Raw genomic sequence first — 12,150 nt, forward strand, 5'->3', positions numbered from 1 at the left:
GGTTTTGAGTAGGAGAATCACATTTGCTTTTTGTTTTTCAAAAAGCATTTTGGCTGCTATGCAGGCCTGCCTGTATTAAAGGCTAGAATAGAAGCCAGGAAAGCAATAGTCAAGGCAGAAGATCATGATGGCGTAGGCTTGGGTGGCAGTAATGGAAGTAGTGAGAAGCAGTCAGGCTTCAGATACAGTCAGGCTGAATATAGAACTGGCTGGCCTGATACATTAGAAGGGGTGTGGGGAGGAAAGAGAGGCCCTGAGGAGCCACTGAGGTTTTTGGGAGGAGCAATTGGATGAATGGAATGGGCTGGTGGTTGAGCAGGTTTGGAGTACCTGAGTAGAGTGGGGGAAACAAGAATTCTCTTTGGGACATACTCAGTTTGAGATCATTTCAGACTTGGAAGAAGTTGGTTATACCAGTCTGGAGTTTGCGGAAGAGGTCAGGATGGAATCGCATCTCTTGTGACTCATCTTACAGTCCATATGTACACCAGCGAATGAAATATCCAACTGATTGACTTATGGTTGACACGTATGATGTTTACGTATGACGTTTTGTGGTTTGGTGCCTTTATTTGTGTCATCTTCTCTGCTGGGAACACCCCTTCAACTTTTCCACCTTTGGCTGAGGCTTGCCCTTTAAGGTAAGCCCAGGAAACATGGAGAAACCCTGTCTCTACTAAAAATACAAAATTAGCCGGGCGTGGTGGCACATGCCTGTAATCCCAGCTACTCGGGAGGCTGAGGCAGGAGTCCCACATACTCGGGAGACTGAGGAAGGAGAATCGGTTGAACCCGGGAGGCAGAGGTTGCAGTGGGCCGAGATCGCGCCATTGCACTCCAGCCTGGGCAACAAGAGCGAAACTCCATCTCAAAAAAACAAAAGCAAACAAACAAAAAAAGGTAAGCCCGAGCATCCTCTCCTCAAAAAGCTTTCCCTGAACACCAGGAGTCAGGAGTCTCTCATCTGTACCTCTGTGGTTCTGACCTCCTCATTAAAGTTGCCTAGCAGAGTCTCTTAGGGCAGGGCCTGCCTAACTCATCTTCGTATGCTCAGGACCTTGCCCTGAGCCTGGCACACCGTTAGGAGCACTAAACATACGCAAGGGCAGGAACCCGTCAGAAGACCCACCCACTCAAGTAGAGGGCCGGAAGGACTGGGGAGGAGGAGACGGGTTCCAGTCACGTCCTCCGTGAACGTGAGACCCCGCTCTTCCCTGAGGGCCGGCCCCTGCCTCCCCGCAGCAGGGCGCCCCTCCACTGTCCTGGTTTACCTGTGAGTGGAGGGGCGCTAGGAGAGTTGACATCGGTTGTGGTGTCACCCGCGGGAGAGGTAAACCGAAGCATGCCCGCCACTCGCGCGAAACCATGGGCAGTCAGAGCCACCCGTGGAACTGGCCCGGGCCGCGCCCTGTCCTCTGGCGCCCCCCGACACGCACGCGAGTGCCGAGCCAAGTTCGTCCAGCGCGTTCCCGGCGTCTGGGGCCCCGGCCCGGAGTAGGGGCAGGTCGGGGCCCCCAAGAGGCCACGACCGGAGGCAGGCCCCTTGCTCCGGCCCGTCGCCGCCCAGCCGCGCCCGCCCGCCCCTGCGGTACACACCGGTGGGAAGGATGAGCAATTCCTGCGCGGGTTGGGCTTCCGGGCTGCCGGCGCCGTCCACCCTCTTGGGTCGGAACGGCGACGCCTGGGCCATGGCTCTGCTGCAGCTGCGGGTGGCGTCCGGATAGCGAGATCCCGGAAGTGCCCTGGCTGCACTAGGTTTCGTTTTCTCAAATCTGGGCTGTCGCTTTCAGTCACTAGCCAGCCCGGAGAAAGCTGGATGTGCAGATAGGGGTTCTCACGCACACTGCTCCGGATTCAAGTCTAGTCTAAATTTGAATAGCTTAAAAAATCCACACGCCGGGCATGGTGGCTCACGCCTGTAATCCCAGCACTTTGGGAGACCGAGGAGGGCGGATCAAGAGGTCAGGAGTTCAAGACCAGCCTAACCAACATGGTAAAACCCCATCTGTACTAAAAATACAAAAATTAGCCGGGCATGGTGGCGCGTGCCAGTAATCCCAGCTACTCCAGAGACTGAGGCAGGAGAATCGCTTGAACCGGGAGGAGGAGGTTGCAGTGAGCCGAGATCAAGCCACTGCACTCCAGTCTGGGCTACAGAGCGAGACTCCCGTCTCAGAAACAACAAAAAACCCCCAAATGCCAGGCTTTCCTACTCCACCCAAGACTCAGCAGGAGAAACAATCACTCTCCTGATGATTCCTCCTAAAAACTTTATCATACTGGCCGGGAGAGCGCGGTGGCTCACGCCTGCAGTTCCAGGACTTTGGGAGGCGGAGGTGGGCGAATCACGAGGTCAGGAGTTCGAGACTGGCCTGGCCAAAATCCCGTCTCTACTAAAAATACAAAAATTAGCCGGGCTTGGTGGCGGGCACCTGTAATCCCAGCTTCTCCGGGGAGGCTGAGGCAGGAGAATCGCTTGAACCCGGGAGATCACGGGTAAGCCGAGATCATGCCACTGCACTCCAGCCTGGGGGACAGAGCAAGGCTCCGTCTCAAAAAAAAAAAAAAAAAAAAAAAAAAAAAAAAAAAAAAAAATTATCATACTGAATTTGGCCTAAAAAAGCATATCTTAAAAGGACGCAGAATTAACTGATCCTAAATCCAGTTGATGGTAGCAAGCCTTTAGCACCCATAGGGTACAGAGCACCATATAAGATGAGGTTTTCAGTGAATCTAACAAACAGGTAGAGAATATAAATGCATATACTTATAGTTTAAAAATAGTTGTTCTGGAAAAAAAACAAAATAGTTGGTGGTTTGCTGAGGAATTAATCAAAGGAAAACTGGAGGTCTTCCACTTTCAGCAGGTTGTAAAGAAGACTGCCAACTAGGGATAGCAGAAGAGAGAAACATTAAAAAGGACAATTTGTATAGTCTTGACAACTATGAAAAATGAAATGAATTGCAGAAGAGTGTGGGGTCTGCAAAACAGGGAAGTGAGCAGACCCTAGCAGCCAATTATTATTATTATTATTTTTTGCCCTCCACGCAGGAGGATGGAAGAGTATTTCTTGTAGGCCAAAATGAAAGGCCCTAAAGAGACTGACATTAGGGTGTTCCCCAGCAAAATAGCTCAGGTAGGTCATAGAAAAACAAAGAGCCCTTTACCACACACTCAGTTTACAGTAAGCTTTTTGGTGTTCCACACTTAAATATGAGTAGACTACCAAGACCATTAATTCTGAGGAAAGCCTGTAATGTGAACGAGACCAAAACAAACATATAGGGGCAACGAAGAAACAAACTCTGGAGGACACAGATTATGCAGAAAGAATATAGAGATGCATGTATGTGTATGTATACATGTGTGCATATACATACATAAACATACAAACATCTTCAAGGAGATAAAATACTGCAACTATAAGCCAAAATAGGATGCTATCAAAAAAATATTCAGAGAAGGGGAGCTCTTAGAAATTAAAAATATGAGACAATATGAGTCTAGAAAAATAAAATGCAACAGATGAACTGGAAGATTAAATTGAGAAATGGTCCTAGGAAAAGGTCCTAGCAAGAAGACACAGCTGAAAGTTAAGAGAAAAGGTAGGAAAATTAGAGATCAAACTCTGGAGGTCTAACATCTGGAAAACAGGAATTCCAGAAAGAGAGAAGAGATGGGAAATCATTAGTTTCAGACTGAATGATCCCACCAGGCACCTAGTACAAAGGATGAAAATGGACTCTTAACAGGGACAGAACATTGAGACGAAGATAAACCTATAAGCTTCAAGAGAGATAAAAACAGATTATGCAAAAGAGAAGGAACAGAATGGCATTCGATTTCCAGTAGTCACCCTGGAAGCCAGAAGACAGTACATTTTCAGACTCCACAGCAGCAGCACTGAAAGCTAGCAGATGTCTTCAAAACTAGGCCTGGAGACCACTAAAGAATTCTATACCTTGCCAACCAAAACAGCAATCAAGTGTAAGGGTAAAATAAAGACATTGTCAAACACACAGAGATTCAAAACATTTACTTCTCATTTTTCCTTTTCAAAAGCTATTAGAAGAGCTTTACCAATATGTGGAAGAGTAAACCAAGGAAAAGGAAAATAATGGGATCTAACTGGAAACAGATCTGACATAAAAGACAAAGAGAATCTCTGGGGTACTGATGGAAGATGATAGCTATGACCAGTCCAGACTAAAGCACATTAAGATTTTAGGAGAAATTTCTCCAAGATAAAACTGACAGAGTATCTCATATTCCTGAAGGTCAAATGGACTCCACAGGCAGAGCTTAAAGAAATACGGACTGATCCATAATATTCCCTTTCGCACAAAAATAGTTCCCGTACTGATCAGGTTTTTTTGTTTCCCCCACCCACTTCATTTTAGTGCATTGCCTGAAATTCTTGCATCTTTATGGTGAATAAATGGATTTCTCAACTTTCCTCTTCTGTAGGTTGGGGGGCTAATGTTTTGCTCCTTTCCCTAGCTGTCTGGTTTCCCAGTCTGCTTGGGCTTCCCAGTCCCCTTTTCCAATAGATAGATGATTAGGGCCAAGTAACCTATGGTAAAGTACTTATTCTTTCCCTTTTTTCTGTTAAAAAAAAAAAAAAAATTGCAAATCATGCCCAGGAGATACCAAGGGGCTGTTTCAGATTTCACAGTTCAGAATTGTTTTCATGTGTGTGTGTGTGAGTGCTGTGTTGGTTTTTGGAGACAGGGTCTTGCTCTATCGCCCAGTCTGGAAGTACTATGGTGAAATCACATCTCATTGCAGCCTTGACCTTCCGAGCTCAAATGATCCTCCCACCTCACTCCTGAGTAGCTGAGACTACAGGCACATGCTATCATGTCAGGCTAACTTTTGCATTTTTTTGTAGAGACAGGGTTTTGCCATGTTGTCCAAGCTGGTCTCAAACCCCTAGGCTCAAGTAATACGCCTGCCTCGGCCTCTCAAAGTATTGGGATTACAGGTGTGAGCCACCATGCCTGGCCTTCTTGTGCTTTTTAAGTGAAATTTTTGCCCAGCCCAATTACTTCTGGCCTAAATAAGCCAAGTTTGACTACTTTCTAGGTTTCCTTTTCAATAACTGTATCTCTAACTCTACCTAGAACAAAAATATTCAAGTTCTTCCGGGTTTCTATTCCCTCTTCTCCTATCTTTTTGTATTGAAAGAGTAGAGAAAATCTGTGGAAAAGAAGATTCATTTCAAAGAGTTTGCCAGAATCTTACTTACAGAAGAGGTTCTCCCTCTCTTCACTCACAAGGTTGATGGGACAGTGTTTTATGGATCCAGATATTGCTTCTCCAACAAGTGTTAAAATACTTGGGAGTACCATGCATAAAATTAGTTCCTCAGGTGCTGTTGCCCACCTTGTAGCTCATAATGGTAAATGATTTGCCAGGAATTAAAAATCAATTTTGTAGGTAAAAATGTGAAATTTAGCCCTCTGGGGGGGGGGCATGAACTAAAAGGTAACAGTCACAAAAGCAATAGAAACAGCTGAGTTCTGTTATGACATTTGTTTCTCTTAATATATAATTTGTAAATAAATTATAAGTTGTACAGTGGTATTTCATATAAAATATACACTTCTCTCCTACTCATGTAAAGTAGCACAGCAGTGAACGAGATACCCTATGTGTATGAAAATGTCCTAATTGTGTTCTTGGAATTTCTAAGTCACACAAATAAAATCTGAAATAAAATATGAACCCCATGACAAAGGAAAACAGAGGGGAATTACCTTGATGGACCTAGACCTTCTTTTGCATGGCTTTAATTTCAGCCTAATAAGCTAATTTCACAAACAGGCATTAGCTACATATTTATAATATTTTTTTTCTACATTTATTAACCCCACATTGGCAGAAGATTTCCTTCTCAGGCACAGTCCCAGCTTCATAACCATAATCCCATGTTAGCTCTGTTCTTGCTTTCACATACCTAGAAAGCAGAAATTTGAAAAGAATCATAAAATACCCTAAATAACTACCAATGAACCAAATTATATCAATTTTCATATTAACATTAACCATCCTCAAAAATATGATCTATTCTCTCACCTGACACCCACCAATTAGGAATGACCTTTTATTAAGAATAACCATTTGAGTTTTATTTCAAATCTACTACAATGTTAAGCAGGAATCTATCAATATGAGGAAGGAAGTATATTTTGCCAACAGTGGGACCCAGTCATGTGTTGAGGCCTGCAGTGTGGAAGTAGCTGTGGAATGGCTCTGAATTAAAGATTATGTAGCACTCTGCATCATTTATCCCGAGTGGAACTGGGTGATACCTGATATCTTCAGTCCTTTCAGGCATTCATTCTAAGTGGGAATAAGAGTTGAAATTTCAGGTGTTCAAAATCTTTTTTTTTTTTTTTTTTTTTTTCAGACGGAATCTCGCTCTGTTGCCCAGGCTGGAGTGCAGTGGCCGGATCTCAGCTCACTGCAAGCTCCGCCTCCCGGGTTTACGCCATTCTCTTGCCTCAGCCTCCCGAGTAGCTGGGACTACAGGCACCCGCCACCTCGCCCAGCTAGGTTTTTGTATTTTTTAGTAGAGATGGGGTTTCACCGGGTTAGCCAGGATGGTCTCGATCTCCTGACCTTGTGATCTGCCCGTCTCGGCCTCCCAAAGTGCTGGGATTACAGGCTTGAGCCACCGCGCCCGGCCTCAAAATCTTATTGAATAGGAACAGTTTAGGATAATTTAATATTCTACAGTACCAGATATTTGGGGCTATAGTATATATCTTCTTTAAAATATTTTTCTATTGTAATTATCAGTTTTTGAGACAGGGTGCAAACTCTACCTCTTGAACCCAAGTGATCCTCCCACCCCAGCTTCCCAAGTAGCTGGCCACCACACCTGGCGAACTTTTTGTATTTTTTTTAGTAAAGACAGGATCTCGGCATGTGGCCCAGGCTGGTTTCAAACTCCTGAGCTCAAACTATCTCCCCGCCTTGGCCTCACAAAGTGCTGGGATTACAGGTATGAGCCACGGCACTCAGTCCTCTATTGTTATTTTTAAAGTCACAATTTCCTCAGAATTAAGTAAGCAAAATCAATTTCAAACCTGTTGGTGAAGAATGCCACCAGTGGAAAATTCCTGTTGTGTGTTTCTACAAAAACATTCTGTACCAAGAGATTTGGGCAACAACTATGCTGTTAAATAAAAATAAACACAAAGGTTAGAAATAGCATAAAGTCTGATGCCTTGTGCTTTTGCATTAGAATACCATTCTGTTTTTAATATATCACACAGATTTTGTTCTTTTTTTGTTCATGTATAAAATATCACAGCTGCTGTTAATAGTGGGAACCCATTCAGAAAAGCCCTGTTCTGACACTTTTATATGTTGCTGTTAGAAATGCAAAAATGGGACAAATCCCTATAAAATATATCAAAATTTATCATTATTATAAATGCATTTGTCTTTTGATTCTGCAATCTCATATCTAGAATTGTATTCCACAGATTCATCTGCATATGTTTCCATGTGTAAAATTATTCATTGAGCATTGTTTTTAATGCTAAAGGTTTGGAAATAACCCAAATATTTGCCTAAAGTGGATTGGTTGAATAAACTTTGGTACACAATAGAATTCTATGTGGCTATAAACAAAAGTGTACAAATAAAAAGAATGAGAAGCTCTGGGTATTAATATGGAAAGATTGCCACAATATACTTTTTTTTTTTTTTTGAGATGGAGTCTCACTCTGTCACCCAGGCTGGAGTGCAGCGGCATGATCTTGGCTCACTGCAACCTCCACCTCCTGGGTTCAAGTGATTCTCATGCCTCAGCCTCCCAAGTAGCTGGGATTATAGGCATGTGCCACAACATCTGGCTAATTTTTTTTTTTTTTTTGTATTTTTAGCAGTGACAGGGTTTCACTATGTTGGCCAGGCTGGTCTTGAACTTCTGACTTCAAGTGATCCACCTGCCTCAGCTTCCCAAAGTGCTGGGATTACAGGCATGAGCCACCACACCTGGCCCAATATGCTGTTAATCTGAAAAACAAAGTATAGAACAGTGAATATAATATGCTATATGTTTTATGGTTAAAAAAAAAAAAAAAGGGAGTGGGGGGCGGGAGAAATAAGGCCAGGTGCGGTGGCTCACACCTGTAATCTCAGCACTTTGGGAGGCCAAGGCGGGCAGATCACTTGGGGTCAGGAGTTTGAGACCAGCCTGGCCAACATGGTGAAACTGTATCTCTACTAAAAATACAAAAGTTAGCCAGGCATAGTGGTGCACACCTATAATCTCAGCTACTCAGGAGGCTGATGGGGAGAATCGCTTGAACCCAGGAGGCAGAGATTGCAGTGAGCCGAGATCGTACCACCGCACTCCAGCCTGGCGAAAGAGCGAGACTCAGTTTCAAAAAAAAAAAAAAAAGAATAAAAATGACCTAAAGAGAGAAGGTGGAGTGGGGGCATGGGAACGGGAGCACAGTATTTCTCAAGGTATGGCTTTTTTTTTTTTTTAACAAAAAGTTTTCACAAAGTAAGTTTAACATGAAGATGTACAGAACCTAATGTTTACTTCACTGTAACAAACAAGCCTTTTGGAGAGGAGATATTGTAAGCAACGAGTTTCGCTGCTGAAGACAGCCATTATGTACCTTCGTTTCAAGGCTTCTAAAAAGATGATACCATTTCCTCATATTAGCACTATTCCAGTATTGCTCTGTTGCCCACTAGCTGCCAGCTCTGCACATTTATCATGGGATTCATTAATGCCTGTAATCTCAGCTACTCAGGAGGCTAAGGCATGAAAATCGCTTGAACCACAGAAGTGGAGGTTGCAGTGAGCCAAGATTGTGCCACTGGTGACAAAGTTAGACTCCATCTCAAAACAAACAAACCAACCCCCAAAAACAGTATATTGTGGCAGTCTTTCCATATTAATACACCATTAAATCCCTGCAGTATTCTTTGGACATATCTGCCAACATTTAATTTCACTGATGACTTCCTATCCATACATTTTTTTCAACTCAGGTAAATGAGCTTATTTAAATCTGATATATTTAAATACTTTTCTTATACACCATTTCTTACAGTTTTTAAAAAGCAAATGTTTACTATGTGCTGGCACTGTTCTAAGCACTTTATTTTAATTCATTAGATTCTCATAACATCCTGAAACAGTTATCATTTGTCCCCATATTACAGAGGTAGAAAATGATGTATCAGAGGTCAAGTAAAACATCCAACAGTATACAAGTGGAGGACTGGAATTCTAACCAGATGGTCTGACTTTAGAGTCTGTTTATCTTATTTTCCTCATAATTATGTTAAGTAGCATAGAAAAACAGTTGTTCAGAAATAGGAATCTCAGCCCTTATACTCACATTAAGGAAGCGGCCGACATTTCCTTCTTTTGTGGCATCCAATAAAAACACATTCCCTTTGTTGAACTTTGTTAGAGAATCAGATGAAGTATTCTTGGTTTCACTTAGCAACTCTTCATCATAAAAGACCTGCTGTTTTTGACATGCTGTAGATCGTCCCTCTTGGGGTTTCTGTATTTGAACCTCAATTGCCTTTTTAATATTCTGATTATCCAATGTGGTCGCCTGGTTACATCTGCTCCTTGGTGGAGTTTCTTCTCTACATTTAGTTATATCTATCACATCTGATTCAGTCAGCAGATTATCTTCAAAATCATCAACATGGTTTGAACTTGAGTCCTCTAATAGATATTTTGGAAGGAAACATCAGGAAATATACTTGCTGAGCAATAGTGTTGAAATTAACAACACTAATTAGACGCTAGGTGCTTTAATTATCAATCCTTACCATGTGTTAGGCAGGTAGTATTAATTATATAAAGGAAACCTTGAGTCTCTGAGGGATTAAGGAATTCATCTGACCCACAATAATGAGAACTGGGGTAACAAACCCAGAAATGTTTGAATCCCAAAGTCTGCCTTCTCTATACTACGTAAAAATGCCTTTTTATGAATCTACATCTTGCTTCTTCATTACGATATTTAATCTCTACTGTTAATAAACTGACTTTCTTCTCTTTAATTCTGGAATCTGCACTTAAGTATATTCTAAATAAATATAATGGAGTGGGTGTTTTGGAGGCACTGTAGGCCTTTACGCTGCCAATAAAAGGCCTAACCCTGACAGAGTCACCTTCCACAAGTCCCAGCAGTGACAACTGTATTGCTGGGGGTTTTGCACATATTAGTGTTTGGTGTTTTACTAGATGACCATTCAATAATTACACTTTTGTAAACAATAATCCTTTAAAAGCAGATGCACTGCTTAATCGTTTTTCTTATCCAATAAGGAAAATGGTTTTTTGAAAGTATTCAAAAGTATGAATATGGCTGGGCTTCGTGGCTCACGCCTGTAATCCCAGCATTTTGGGAGGCCAAGGCAGGAGGATGCTTGAGGCCAAGAATTCAAGGCCAGCCTGGGCAACAAAGTGAGACCCCATCTCTACAAAAAAATTAAAAAAAAAAAAAGAAATTAGACAACAAGGGGGTGTGTGACTGTAGTTCTGGTTGCTCAGGAGACTGAGGTGGGAGGACTGTTTGAGTCCAGGAACTGGAAGGTACAGAGAGCTATGATCCCACCACTGCACTCCAGCTTGGGTGACAGAACGAGTCGCTGTCTCTCTTAAAAAAAAAATAAAGGTATGAATGCATGTCAGATGGAGTAAGTATAAATTACTTATTTTAAAAGAGCCACAAAGCTACTTGGACCACCTAATTCAATGGCACAAAGATATTATACCTGTTTAAAATTAAGGCTCTTAATTTAATCATCACTGTTGTTGTTGGCTGCTGTTCCTATGTGTACTCATATTTTAATCATGGGTTACATGTAAGCCATAATGCAACTCTGGATTTTTTTATACAAAAAGTACATAGCTTTTGACTTTTGGAGTACCCATTATATATATTGTAGTATTCAATGAAAAGGGCAAAAGAACCAAAAGCAACGGTATGCATTGTGGTTCACATGCATGATAAAATAAATATAATACACAAAATCCCCTTTCTCGATAAACCTTTTCTATCAAGGAACTGCCATGTCTACTCCAATCTCCATCCTTTAATATTAGGTGGAGAGCTGGTGTTGCAGGGGAGAAGAGGCAGCAGTGGCTCACCAATTCTTCACAAATGGACATGTCTCAGCAACGTCGCCTTGTGAAGGACACAGTGAAATGCAAAAGTACCAAAAATAAGGTTTGTTCAGTTGTAATATTAACTACGGCAAGGACTAGTAACTCTGAAACACAAGGACTCAGGGTGGCAATATTTTAGCCTTTTGCCAGAGTCATGCTGAGTATGCTCTGTGGCAGTATTGGCTAGGCAACTGCAGGAGAGTGATATGTGTTTATTTTTAAAGCCATCTACAAAGAGTTTGAAAGTGGCTGCTTTGCACAATGGTTCCAAAGCCATGGACAACACCTGTACACCACAGAGAGTCAGAGTTGTCCAGCTCACCCCTCTTGCCATGCATCAAGTCACTACTGGCAATTAGACCAGAGGCCAGCAAAGTTCTTCTGTAGAAGGCAAAATAGCAAATATTTTAGGCTTTGCTGGCCATGTGGTCTCTATTTGTGATTATTCAACTCTTGTTGTAATGTTGAAGCAGACAATATGTAATGCAAACTGGCTGTATTCCAATAAAACTTACATTTTATTTTTTTTTGGGACAGGGTCTTGCTCTGTTGCCCAGGCTGCAGTGCAGTGGCACAATCATAGTTCACTGTAACCTCAAACTACTGACCTCAACAATCCTCCCACCTCAGCCCCCTGAGTAGCTAAGACCACAGGTGTGCACCACCACACCTGGCTATTTTTTTTGTTGTTGTTGAGACAAGATCTTGCTACACTGCCCAGACTCATGGCCTCAAGCAGCCCTCCTCCTGCCTTGGCCTCCCAAAGTGCTGAGATTACAGGCGTGAGCTACTGCACCTGGTCAAAACTTTATTTCTGGACACTAAAATTCTAATTTCATATAATTTTCAAGTATCAAAATATTATCACCTTCTGATTTTTTTCAACTATTTAAAAATGTAAAAATCATTCTTAGCTCACATGCCATACTGAACAGGTAGAGGGCCAGATTTGGCCCACAAACAATAGTTTGCTGATGTC

General features: G+C 42.4%; 2 protein-coding genes across 8 annotated transcripts in view; both read right to left on the minus strand.

Annotated features, from left to right (window-relative positions):
• The window catches only part of PHF11 (PHD finger protein 11), a 33,552-nt gene extending 31,509 nt beyond the window's left edge, over positions 1 to 2,043 (minus strand). The window contains exon 1 of one of the 2 annotated variants that reach the window (XM_010363834.2): positions 1,597 to 2,043. In XM_010363834.2, coding sequence (XP_010362136.1) covers positions 1,597 to 1,690 — 94 coding nt within the window. In that variant the 5' untranslated portion in view covers positions 1,691 to 2,043. The remainder of the gene's footprint in view (positions 1 to 1,596) is intronic. The other variant, XM_010363836.2, reaches the window with a different exon arrangement.
• Positions 2,044 to 5,529: 3,486 nt separating this feature from the next.
• SETDB2 (SET domain bifurcated histone lysine methyltransferase 2) overlaps positions 5,530 to 12,150 on the minus strand; it is a 51,999-nt gene continuing 45,378 nt past the window's right edge. For all 6 annotated transcript variants that reach the window (XM_030922445.1, XM_030922446.1, XM_030922444.1 and 3 more), the window contains 3 exons: positions 9,379 to 9,719; positions 7,096 to 7,184; positions 5,530 to 5,960 (listed from right to left, as the gene is read on the minus strand). In XM_030922445.1, coding sequence (XP_030778305.1) covers positions 5,843 to 5,960; positions 7,096 to 7,184; positions 9,379 to 9,719 — 548 coding nt within the window. In that variant the 3' untranslated portion in view covers positions 5,530 to 5,842. The remainder of the gene's footprint in view (positions 5,961 to 7,095; positions 7,185 to 9,378; positions 9,720 to 12,150) is intronic.

This window comes from Rhinopithecus roxellana, chromosome 18 (genome assembly GCF_007565055.1).
Source record: "Rhinopithecus roxellana isolate Shanxi Qingling chromosome 18, ASM756505v1, whole genome shotgun sequence".
NCBI classification, from domain to species: Eukaryota; Metazoa; Chordata; class Mammalia; order Primates; family Cercopithecidae; genus Rhinopithecus; species Rhinopithecus roxellana.